This window comes from Euprymna scolopes, chromosome 43 (genome assembly GCF_053919585.1).
Source record: "Euprymna scolopes isolate OS-2025 chromosome 43, ASM5391958v1, whole genome shotgun sequence".
NCBI classification, from domain to species: Eukaryota; Metazoa; Mollusca; class Cephalopoda; order Sepiida; family Sepiolidae; genus Euprymna; species Euprymna scolopes.
The window spans coordinates 35,176,405-35,188,962 of NC_136524.1; the positions used below are offsets into that span (position 1 = coordinate 35,176,405).

The following is a 12,558-nucleotide window of genomic DNA, read 5'->3' on the forward strand; positions in this document are numbered from 1 at the left end:
GATACTGATCTTGGTAAAATCCGTCGCCTCTGTCGAAAGTGTTGGACAGACATGAAAACATACATACATACATTTATATATTGGTAACTAAAAATTTTCGACCCAAACTGATGAAAAAGCTTGCCCTATCTCTGAATACTCTTTATGTAAAATTTCAAATGTTTAGACTAGAAATTGTCTGAGTAATTTGGTAGAGACTGCAGAGGTAAAAATTTTTAAAGCTTTGATCCCTATTATTATTGTATTTTTGGTTGAATGAGTCAATATCAGAAACTCAAAGAGAATTTCGACAAAACACAAGAAATTCCCCTACTTCCAATGCAATAAACACTATGGTGGCTCGATTTTATGAGCAAGGGTCTGTATGTGACCTCCCTAAATCTGGTAGACCCGTACGGCAAGAAGTGATGAGAATCGTCAAAGATTAGCAGAGAGTGTGGCCGAGGATCCATCCACATCAGTAAGAAGGAGATCAAGTCAAATTGGGGTCTCTTGATCAATGTTGTTCTAGCAGGACGGTGCAACAGCACGTATGGCACCAGAAACATTAAATCTGCTCCAGGACTTATTCGGCAACCGAATAATCTCTTGTAGCTGTGAGATAAATTGGCCACCCCATTCGACAGATCTCACATGTGCAGATTTCTTCCCTTGGGGTTACCTCAAAGAGCAGGTATACGCAAACAAACCAGCCACAATAAATGCTCTTAAAAACAATATAGAAGAGGAAATTAGGGCCATAAGCCCTGAAACATTAAGTGATGTACTGGACAACGCCCTGCAAAGAGCACAAGAGTGTGAAAATGAAAATGGTGGACATTTGCGTAACATCATTTTTCATAACTAAAATTAGACCTTGTGAAAAACCTACCCTAGATTAAGTTGTGTAAATAAAATTGGAATCTCAAAACATCACGGAGAGGCTCATCTACCTACATATTGGAAATTGGTAACCATAGCTTAAATATTGAGGAAGTTAATCAAATTTAAAATCCGTCAGCTTCTTTTGGGACACCATATATATATATATATATATATATATATATATATATATATATATATATATATATATATATATATATATATGTAGTCATCCACATACAGCACTGTTTTGCTGTTTCACAGCTTATCAGTGTGGCTAGACAAGCAACTATCTCAAACCAGGATAAAAATCTGACAGCCCAAATTACAGTTGGAGCTTCTAACTGTTGCGCTATTGGGCTGCTGCTATGAGGGCAGTGAATTAACAATATTTTGCCATTGTACAAATATCTAAACTCAATTTGTTTACACAAAGAGCATCGCTTAATATGCTAATGGTAATTTGTATATCACTTTCCAATATGCTCAACCTAAGATGGGGAGCATTATAGTCATCCACACTGTTTCTAAATATGTGAAAAATTCATTGGATGGAATATGGAATTCACAAGCCGTCTCTGTGGGGGTGGGTGGGTGAAAGAATGACTAGTTGGATTTGAAAGTGCTGGACATTCACTTTTCACATCCACTCATTTAACAAAATCAGTGTCAGAGCGAGAACTCATAAGATTGGGGGTTTAACTAGCAGCTGCAATATTGTTAATGGTCTCCAAAAACACTGTTGATCGATCGTAAAAGATTTCTTGTGATCACGGCTGCACATGCCCAGATGGACTATTTTATGCCACTCCACTAACCAGCCTGGCTATAACACCCCTTTTTAGGCATAAAACAATCTAGCCCTTCCTTAAGGTTAGAAAAAAAAAACAGTGCATACACTAGCTGCAAACATGGCTTAAGACGGTGAAATAAAATGTGAGCTGAGATGATCCTAGATCCTCACCTTTATGGAGTTCACCACTGGAACCGAGATTTCTGCTTTAGTCTATCTCTGGATGAAGTCGGCTCAACAACTCCCAGGGAAGTAATATCAAATCAAGTATAAGCAAGTAAATCAAATATTAAACTATTTCTTAAAATAAATTGCATATCATAAGATTCTTCTTTTTTGTTTAACATGTATCTTCCACACAAGACGTGAATTGCACGGCATTCTTTTTTACATGTAATTAACATTTGCATGTTTTGATGTGCCATTGCCTGAGGTTGTCTTTGAATGGGAAAGTGACGGTGGTCTAGTGGTTAACAACACGAACTGATGACCTAGGTGTTCCAAGTTTTGCTGTTGTGGTTTCAAATGATCTGAAATAACAGCAAGGGGAGACTTGATTCCAAATATTTCTCATATGTTATATCTCCCCTCTTTTGGAAATAGGGTACGATTATGAATATCTCCAGTATCAAAATAATCCTTATACACTGTGAATTTGACTTTATGTATGAAAACAAAAGAGGCGTAAAGGGGCAAAAAATAGATTGAATATATATATATATATATATATATATATATATATATATATAGATAGATAGATAGATAGATAGATAGAGAGAGAGAGAGAGAGAGAGAGAGATTATACCATTATCTCCAGATTCACTGGAAACTTTAAGACTAGACATATTATTATTTTTGATACTTTAGTTTTCGTGTTGCTGTTAAAAAACGACCCTGGTGTCTAACTCTGTCCCGTGGGGAGGCATAGTAAATAGGTACATAATACAGTCAAGTATTTCATGTTTAATTGTTCTTTTTATTTTGACCCTTTCAATCACTTCATGTTTTATCATGATTATTAGTTTATCTTTGTGTTCACCCCCTTGCTCAGTCCATTGATTGTTGTACATAAATTTAGGGAGATTGAACCCTCTACCGTAATAAAATATTCTCATGTATAAATTTGTAATTATCCGTGTGTTTTGTCATTTTTGCCATTCGTGTGCTTCATCTGGATACAATTGCAAGAAGAACTGATCTTGAACCAATGTGTCACAAAGGCCGTAAATTTCACGGCTCATATATCCTTTTATATCTATTTTATTTATTTATTTATGTGTTGCGAACAACTGAGGAAGGAACTACCAATTAGTAAAGTTGTAGATTCTACACAGAGCAAGAGCACCATGTCCGACCACTGGTCTCTCCCTGCTTGTAACATTAGAGAACCATTACCATTCTTAACATGAAGAAAGTGGAGGTGTGTGTGTGTATGTGTGTGTGTGTGTGTGTGTGTGTGTGTGTGGCGGGGGCGGGCTTTGTTAACTATTATGTGCTTTCTCTCTATCAAAGAATGTTCATATTTTTATCCTCATTATAAAAATTTGGTTGGTTATTTCAACTGTAGTAGATTGATTTGTTTTTTTAGTTTTTTTTTTTTTTTTTTTTTTTTACGTTATTCAATTCTCACCCCAAACAAGGCACAGCACCACTTTGACGTAGGGGGCTACTATCGGGGACATAAGTTGCAAAAGATGAACAGCAAGATGTCTGTTCACATTACACTTGAACTTCTGCATGTCAGTACAGTTGGGAAAGCAGAATCCCGGAAGGGAGTTCCAAAGACTTGCAGTTCTGGGGAAGAAAGTATTGGAGTACAAGGCTTTCTTACACCTAGGGATTTCTGCTGTGTAGGGGTGGATTTAGCTGTTTGTCGGGTTTGTCGGGGTTGAGGAGGTACAAGTGCTTGTAGTTCATCAGAGCATTCACCATACTTGTAGAACAGGCAGAAGGATGCAACATTTCGGCAATGAGACAGAGGCTGAAGCTTAGATGAGAGTTCAGGACATATCAGACTGGCGACTCTCTTTTGAACCCTGTCCAGGAGTTAAAGGTTAGTAGCAGATGCACCAGCCCAAATATGACAACAGTATTCCATACATGGGCAAATAGTGGCCTTATAGAGGTACAGGATACTTTCAGGTGTAAGTAGCTTTCTAGCTTACCTTCTTTGCAGCAGCCTTGGCAATGCTCTCAATATATCTGTTCCAACTTATATTCCTCTGAACATTAGATTGAGGAGTTTAAAAGAAGTACTTTCAGGTAATGTGTTTTTGGCCATTGCTATTGGTGGTAGAAAAGGTTTCTTGTAATTATTGCAAGGAGAACTGATCTTGGACCAGACAATGTGTCACACAAAGGCCGTAAATTTCATGGTTAATATATCCTTTTATATCTTTTTTAAAATTTTATTTATGTGTTGTGAGCAACTGAGGAAGCAACTGCTAATTAGTAAAGTCGTAGATTCTGCAACTGAGGAAGCAACTGCTAATTAGTAAAGTCGTAGATTCTGCACAGAGCACTATGCCTGACCACTGGTCTCTCTTGGCTTGTAACATTAGAAAACCATTCTTAACATGAAGAAAGTGGGGGAGGTGGGGAGGCTTTGTTAACTATTATGTGCTTTCCCTCTATCAAAGAATGTTCATTTTTTATCCTCATTATAAAAATTTGGTTGGTTATTTCAACTGTCAATAAATGTAGTAGATTGATTTGTTTTGTTTTTTTATTATTATTTTTTTTATTATTCAATTTTCACCCCCAAACAAGGCACAGTGCCACTTTGAAGTAGGGGGCTACTATCGGGGACATAAGTTGCAGGGATATTATGAAGGGAGATGAGCAGCAAGATGTCTGTTCACATTACACTTGAACTTCTGCATGTCAGTACAGTTGGGAATGCAGAATCCCGGAAGAGAGTTCCAAAGTCTCGCAGTTCTGGGGAAGAAAGTATTGGAGTAGAAGGCTTTCTTACACCGAGGGATCTCTACTGTGAAGAGGTGGGATTTAGCTGCTTGTCGGGTTTGTCGGAGGTATTTACGTTCAGGGGGTGGGTACAAGTGCTTGTAGATCATTAGCGGAAGGTGGGTGGGGGGTATTTATTTGCTCCCCCACCTAGCAAATTAGGCACAAGGCCGATTTTTAATGTGAGGAGTGACGGAGAAATGGGGACCAACTCCCCGGAGAGTAGGGGAGCTGGATAGTGATAATTGGTATGAAGGGTTACCCCTACATTGACCAAGGTCTTATATGTGGGGTTGCCCCCACATATGGTCTTTGCTTGCAGTATCTGCCGGAATAGATAGTACACTTTGATCTTGGCCAAAAGGCCAAGAAAAGGAAGGGGGTGGCTTTGTTAACTATTATGTGCCTTCCCTTTATCAAACAATGTTCATATTTTTATCCTCATTATAAAAATTTGGTTGGTTACTTCAACTGTCAATAAATGTAGTAGATTGATTTGTTTTACTGTAAAAAGAAATACAAGATACAGATAATTATAATATTATTACTAGGGCTAGGACAACAGCATATTCTTTTCATTGTTTTAACTCTCTAGTGTGTATCCGTCGATATCTTATATGCTTTTATATAGAGTGATGTGGTTCTCAGTTGATTAACTGTGTCGGATATATACTCGAGAGTTAAAACAATGAAAAGAATATGCTGTTGTCATAGCCCCTAATTACTACTCATGATAATGGCAAATTGGTAGATTAATATCCCCCCTTTAATGATGCCCCAAAAATGAGATCCAATTTCTTTTTAGATACTTATATGTGAACACTTTCAAAAACGAAAAACAATTATTTTAGAATTTAGAAAGGGAAATCAGTTTCATGTATAAATTGAACATAAAATGATGATCATTCCCAGGCCATTTTAACTTTTTAGGGATGTTCACCAATTTTTTTTTTTTTTTTTTGCTACTAACCCTAAGTCTTATTGGCAATATCATAAAACCATGTGTGATCAGTTAAAAATGTAGATCCCCGCCACCCACCCTAAAAGAAATAAATGCACAGAATTTATCTCCCAAAGCAGAATAAAAAATTTTTTCATTACCTGCTCTAAAATGTTACAATGTATCAGAAATAGGAGCTCATTTTATGTTAAATTTATGCGTGATACTCATTGCCTAGCTTAAATTCTTAAACGCATTTATATTCAATAAAAAAGCAAGCAGTTTGGGATAATAAGCTATCAGAGGAGAACGTTTTCCAGTGTCTAGAAACTACTACGGTGAAGGGGTGAGCTTTTGGTGATTGTCGGGTTAATCGGGCAGGAGGGAGAGTATTTATGTTGAGTGAGCACAAGTGCAGCAAGTTCATTGGAGCACATTTCGCTGAAGAACTTGTAAAAAAAAAAAGCAACATTGTGGTGATGGGACAGGAACTGGTGGTTAGTAGACCGTGTGAGACCTATTATGTTAGAGCTTTTTTTGGGGGGGGGATTATATTTACTTATATATTCAAAACAAACGTATATGTTACATATTTCTATATATACTATGTGTGTTATTGTGTCTGTCTACAAAAGCTTCTATCATGGATCATATGTGTGAGAAGCCTCTATCCGGTGCAATGTATGCGTGTGCAACACATTCAATAAAAGAGTTCATTAACACCAATGCGTATGACGCACAGGCAAAAAACGTACGTCTCTCCGTTGTGTCATCTTCTTTTTTGAATATTCAAAACCGCCTTCCATCAAAGAATACCAACAATAGGTAATATATTTGATAAAACTTTGTTTGAGTTTTGGAGTTTGCGACAGTTACATCTTTTGATTCCTATGCTTAAGTCACGTTCTCCCAGCTTCCCAATGCAGAGACAATATCTTCCATGCTCTTGTCGTTTATCTGTAAAAATACCTAATTCGCCTTGATACATATTTTTCTAAACATTCTACTTTTCTAACATCAATAATGATTATAATAATATTCGTTCAGGTTATTTGACATCCTACGGCAGTGCCCTATATAACAAAACTAGCCTGGGCAGTGCTCCACAGACAAATTTATCTTTAGTTGACCTTTGACAACTAAATATTTTTACTTACTAGCCAAATAGAAAAGTTACTAGCCAAACCTACATGATTTTTGGAATATGACATCTTTGTTCTGTGACGAGTACGTACATCATAAAAATCATTATTTTTATTTAAATAAGTGTAATTCTAAATATGCGCCGAATTTTATGTCAATACTTGAAGGTATATACATTCAAATTTCTCCAGATGTTTTTTTAAACAGCCTTCATTAAAAAAAAGGATATTGTTCTATTAAACTTTTTATTGTTTAAATAATTTGACTTTGTTCGTTTTATTAAAAAAAAAAAAGTTGAAAAGATATTTTTCACTCAGTAGTGAGCTTTGGAAGACTGTCAGTGAAAAAAATACAATCGCCAAAAGATAAACGTTTTATTATTTCTAGTCGCCATTTTGACAAATCACTCATAAATGCGACTGTTTCACTCGCAATGTAGAGCCCTGCTGGGTGCCCGGCATTACCCGGGTGTTTGTAAGTGTGTGTTGAGCAACACAAAAAAAAAGTGGTAGTAGGCAGGCAGGCTCGAACCCGTGACATGAAGGCAGAAAAGAAAGTGACGTTTTACTGCTACGCCATGACACAACTAGATGTGTAAAGCGTTCAAATTAAGCATACTTAAGATGACTTGTAGAAATGGTGTTGCTTTTAAACCTCCAACGAAGGTTATTTCTAATGTGATGGAAAAGCAGCACTCTGGCAGTATCCAAATAAATAGTAATTGTCTCAGTATGAAGGGTTTCCCTTACATTGACCAAGGACCAATTATAGAACAGATACTACCCGGCCGGAAGGCCAGGCGCTAGGTGTTTGCATTCGATTAGTTTAGCTTTATTTATACGAAAAAAACAAACAAACACTCGAAATGATAGCATGGATGGAACTTTTTAAAACTCAAACAAAAATAAGATAAAAACAATGTCCGTTTGTGAATCTGAGATATTACGATCTAGGAAGTATGTGAAAACTTCTCCTGGAATCTAACCAACGCGAGAACCCTCAGCTAAAAAGCCTTTCATGGACATACACATTTTGCCTTTTATATATTAGACTAGCGGGGGTGCCCAGCGTTGACTGGATGTTTGGAAAAAAAACTGTATTAGTAGGCAGGCAGGCTTGAACCCGTGATGCGAAGGTGGAAAAGAAAGTGAAAGAAAACTTGACATCTCACCGACGCTAGGACGTAAGAGGAAGTGAAAAGCATTCAAATTTATCGATGCCAATCAAAAAGTTGACAAAGTGAATCACACAGGCACAGAAATGAAGGTTGGCTGCAGGCCAGTTTCTCCTTCCCCACAATGTTGGGTAAAACCAGCTTCCCCCAAGAAGGGGGAGCTCTCCAAATGAATAGCAATTGTCTGATATGAAGGGTTTTCCCAACATTTATCAAAGCTAATTGCCTTTCTGGAGGTTCCAGCCGGAAAGCAAGGCAGCCTACTTTGCTCCGATTAGTTTCGCTTTTATACGAAAAAGACAAAAAACATGCGAAAGGACGGAATAGAAGGAATTTTATAAAAGTCGAAAATAAATGTAGAGACGATATTATAACCTAGGCAATATATAAAAGGTTCTCCAAAATAGTAACCCTTTTGCCTTTTATATATATAGATGCTGAAGAAAAATCTGTACGATGTATGTATGCATGATGAAATGAAAATATTATATTAAAAAAAAAAACAAAAAAAAAACCTTTCAATTGTTTTACCTTTAAATAAGAAAAATTTTATGAGGAGTGAATGTCTCGTTTTTTAAGAAACAAAGCTAGATAACTCTACAATAATTCAAACAGAATTTATTGGCAAAAATTACAATGTTAAAATGTGTTATCTATGGATGCTTCCTACCTCCCAGGAATCTAAGGAAGTAATTCATAAAAAAAAAAAAAAGGAAGGACGTGTCGGAAGTACAGAAAAAAAAACAAAAAAAAACGACATAAGAATGGATGGAAATTGTTCATCAGCAGAATAAAAAAATAAAGTAAAAATTGTAAAAAGATGATAGAGGCTAGTAAAACGTATTTGAACTCTTGAGACAGGAAGACGCCTCACAGTCAGTGGTCAGTTTGCGAATAATTGGGCATTCCTGGTTGATGAAGCTATTGCGGAAGTAGTCTGTTTCTATTAATCGGGTATGGCCATAACTAAGACAAAAAAAAAAAATCAACAGAGAGGTCAATATATTTCAAGTTAGTTTTAGATAGTTAATGACAGTTTGTGGCTTCAGCAGATGAGGGGATGAACTGATTAATTGACTAACAGTGATGGCCTCGACAGATGACTGAGGAGTGGATGTTGGCGTTTATCACTCACACACAGTATAACTACTATACACATGTGTTTTCTCTGATGAGTTCCCATTTTATTTTCATACTTGTAAACCAGCGCTTTTGTAACGTTGTCCGGGAACCAACACGTTGTAGCTTCAGTTGCAAGATCCACAAAGAATAGAAAAGTACTTAAGTTTGCTTTTTTTTGTTGTTGTACAATGACATTTATTTCCTTATTCCCCTGCCACATGTGACTTCTCGAGCATGCTCTTGAACATCATCCACATCTCTAATGTGATCATCTTCTCAAGCATGCTCTTTCTCCTTTTTATAGTATCCTTTTTCCTTACTGTGACATCATTTCGCTCACGGCTCAGTATTTGCATATAGCTGTCCGTGCTGTGTTACATTTGCACCCTCGGCAATCACCAATGTGTGAGACGACAACACAGCCAGAACGAGAATGAGAAAACAAGATAAAGAAAACCATCAAACAGCGTTGGGGGTCATGATTGTCAAGAACAAGCATATAGCTTCGCAAAAAAACAAAAACAAAAAAACTACATAATCAATAACCTAATACGAAAATCGTTAATAAACACGTGATCACTATAGACAGAAACTTTATAAAAGTTCAAATTTATAAACATTAAAAAATAAATTAGAATCTTATATCAGGGCAGTAAATAAAACTTAAGATCAACATGCTTAAGTGCTGCCATCAAGATAGATAGAGAATTGGAAATTCCTGGTAGAAGGGGGACAGGCCAAGCTAAATTTCCTTGAAGGGAACTGCTGTAGAGAGACCACATAATATAGAAGTTCTTTGCAGTGGATCCTTGTGACAAAGTTTATTGGCGGTGTAGAATAAGACCTGCCAAGTGTACAGCGAGACAGCTACCTGGATGGAGGCCCACCAGTGTGAATGCTACCCTTCAACGTACACATTAATAAAAAAAAATGATGCTGATGCGGTTATTATGATGATGATGATGATGAAAAGGACACTGATGATGATAATGATGATGATGATGATCCTTTGATTGTATTCAAAATTCAAACTTGTAAGATTTAAGTTGTAATGCCTATGAATTCCCAATAATCACTTAAAAATGAAATTTTCAAAAAAATAAATATACTTTATTAATTTATGTGATATTTATGCTTTGTCATGGGTCCGTACATTCTAAGATAAAGATGGCTTCATTGGCCTGGACTCAATGCCATGAAGATAGCTTGAGATTTGAAAGTCCCCGGTAGGTGGGAAAGAGGCCGAACTAAGTTGTCTTGGAAGGAATTGCTGTGGAGAGATTGCATAGTGTGGAAGCCCTTTGCAGTCGGCCCTGATGATTGAGTTTCTTGGAGGTGTATACTGAGAATACGTGCAACTCGTCAACTACCTGGATGGGGGTCCACCAGTGTGGATGATGCTCCTCCCTCTCAACCTGTACTTATATTTTAAGGGTCTCTATTCTAGTATATTACGAGGAAGGCCTGTAAGAGACAGGTTACAACTTTCCTTTTTTTTATGTACTAGCAAATTTACTGAGACTCAAACATCACTCAAGGATAAGAGTAAATGCATTTTCTGAAGGATTGTTAACTATGGGTGGGGTTAGGCAGAATTTGATTATTTAGGAGGATGACTTAACAAGAGTTTGTTAACATTGGACTTGAAAACGATCGTGTTGTAATCAGCTGGGAAGCAACCCCATGGTATTGTGCACCACAGACCGGCAGTTCTGGGATAGAAACTTTTCTCATGGAAGTTCTATTTAATTTTGGGTACATATAGGAAGAAAGGAAGATTATTTTCAGTGATGGTAGTTGGATGAGTTTTTATTTGTGACAGGGAACCAGAGATTGGAGCTGCCAAGCAACTACCATGAAAATAGTGAGAGTGGAGGAAGAATAGCAACATTTCTGTGAGAAATAGGTTGTGGGAAGAGAACATCATCCACTAGATTTCAAAGTTGGGTTTGTACTCTCTCAAGGCAGGAAAAAGTGCCACCTACCCAGATATGGCAATATTTACTAGGGTTGTGCTTTCAGTAATGTTTCAGACCTGGCCTTTATTTTTGCCTTTATTTCAGCCTTTCCTTTAAGACGGCTACTGCGTCAGCAAATTAGATCTGCTGCTAGCTCTTGCCAATTTCTTGTGTTCATATTCATTGCCTTTAGATGGCGTGTTATCACATCCTTGTCACAGAGTTTCTGCTCACCAATCTTTCTGTACCCATTTTCCAATACAATAGGATTTGTAGGATGCAAGTGTTTTCCATACTGGCCACATGTTGAGTCCATCGCAGTTGTGTAGCGGCAAGTATGGCTTCTATGCTCTCCATGTTGGCTCTATTGAGTATGTTAACATTTGGCATAATGTCAACAGTACTTTATATTTGGATGTACGGTGTGCCTTCAATAAGTTTCCAAACTTTTTTTGTACAAGCATTTAAAATTGTTGTAGATTCTTGAAAATTCAGTATGTTGTTGCTATACATCTTATGAAATGACTGACCAATTTTTATGATTTAAGGTTCAAATGAACAGCTACAGCAGAAATTGAAATAGACCTTAACTAAAGCCTGATTTTCACAGCTGGTGAATTTCAAAACTGCAACCTGGACATGAGGACACTTTAGAAAAACGATATGCAATAAACTTCTGTTTTAAACTTGAAAAAAAAAAAAAAAATTCCACAGAAATGTATGGAAGGCAGGGAGTCTGTGAGGGATGATGTGAGGTAGAGGAGTAAGGAAGTCAGAACACCAGATTTGATTGACCAAATAAATAATTTCATGGATAAGGACTCTCGTGTGTCTATGGAGACTATAAGTGCACAGTTTGGTGTCAATATGGGAACTGTACACCCAAATAACATTTTCAATATATGTGCTGAAAAGCAAAATACGTGTTTATTCACACCTGAACATTTTGCTAATTGCATTTCATTTCCTCTGATGATATGAGCCAGTATTGAAAATCCATGGATTAAGGAAATTAACATAACTCCCATCTATACATTTCTTGTGTCAAACAATAAATTCTTAACTCGGATATATGTGTTTATATTTTGATTTTCAGAATTTAACTTCAACCACTAAACTTATATGTTGCTCTATTTTTTAAATATTGAGCTTCAAGTTTTTGGCTAGGATCACCCTGAAAGTATTACCTAAATGTAATATCTAACAGGATATTTCACTTGATCTTTAATCTGTGACTTATCTCGCTTATATATATATATATATATATATATATATATATATATATATATATATATATATATATATATATATATATATAAGCATATTAATATTTTCATAACCAAAATTTTTATATATCAAAATTCAGGTAATGTCCATATACCAATAAAATCGAAATGAATATCAATTGACTCAGTTAATTAAGCTTCATGATCATCGGTTTTAATAATCGAGCATACAAAAATCAAGACAAGAAAATATAAAATAAGAACATCATGCAGTGTATTTCTACATGTGTTACAATTGTTTCATAGCCATTCAGACAAATTTAAACATGTCATTTAAATATATATATAGAACCAAAAAAATCAAATCTATATGTATT

General features: G+C 36.2%; 1 protein-coding gene across 1 annotated transcript in view; it reads right to left on the reverse strand.

The window, feature by feature from the left end:
* The window catches only part of LOC145268420 (enolase-phosphatase E1-like), a 112,002-nt gene extending 100,690 nt beyond the window's left edge, over positions 1 to 11,312 (reverse strand). Inside the window, exon 1 of the mRNA XM_080123979.1 lies at positions 11,190 to 11,312. Within this exon, the coding sequence (XP_079980105.1) occupies positions 11,190 to 11,312 (123 nt within the window). The remainder of the gene's footprint in view (positions 1 to 11,189) is intronic.
* Between the last annotated feature and the right edge of the window lie 1,246 nt (positions 11,313 to 12,558).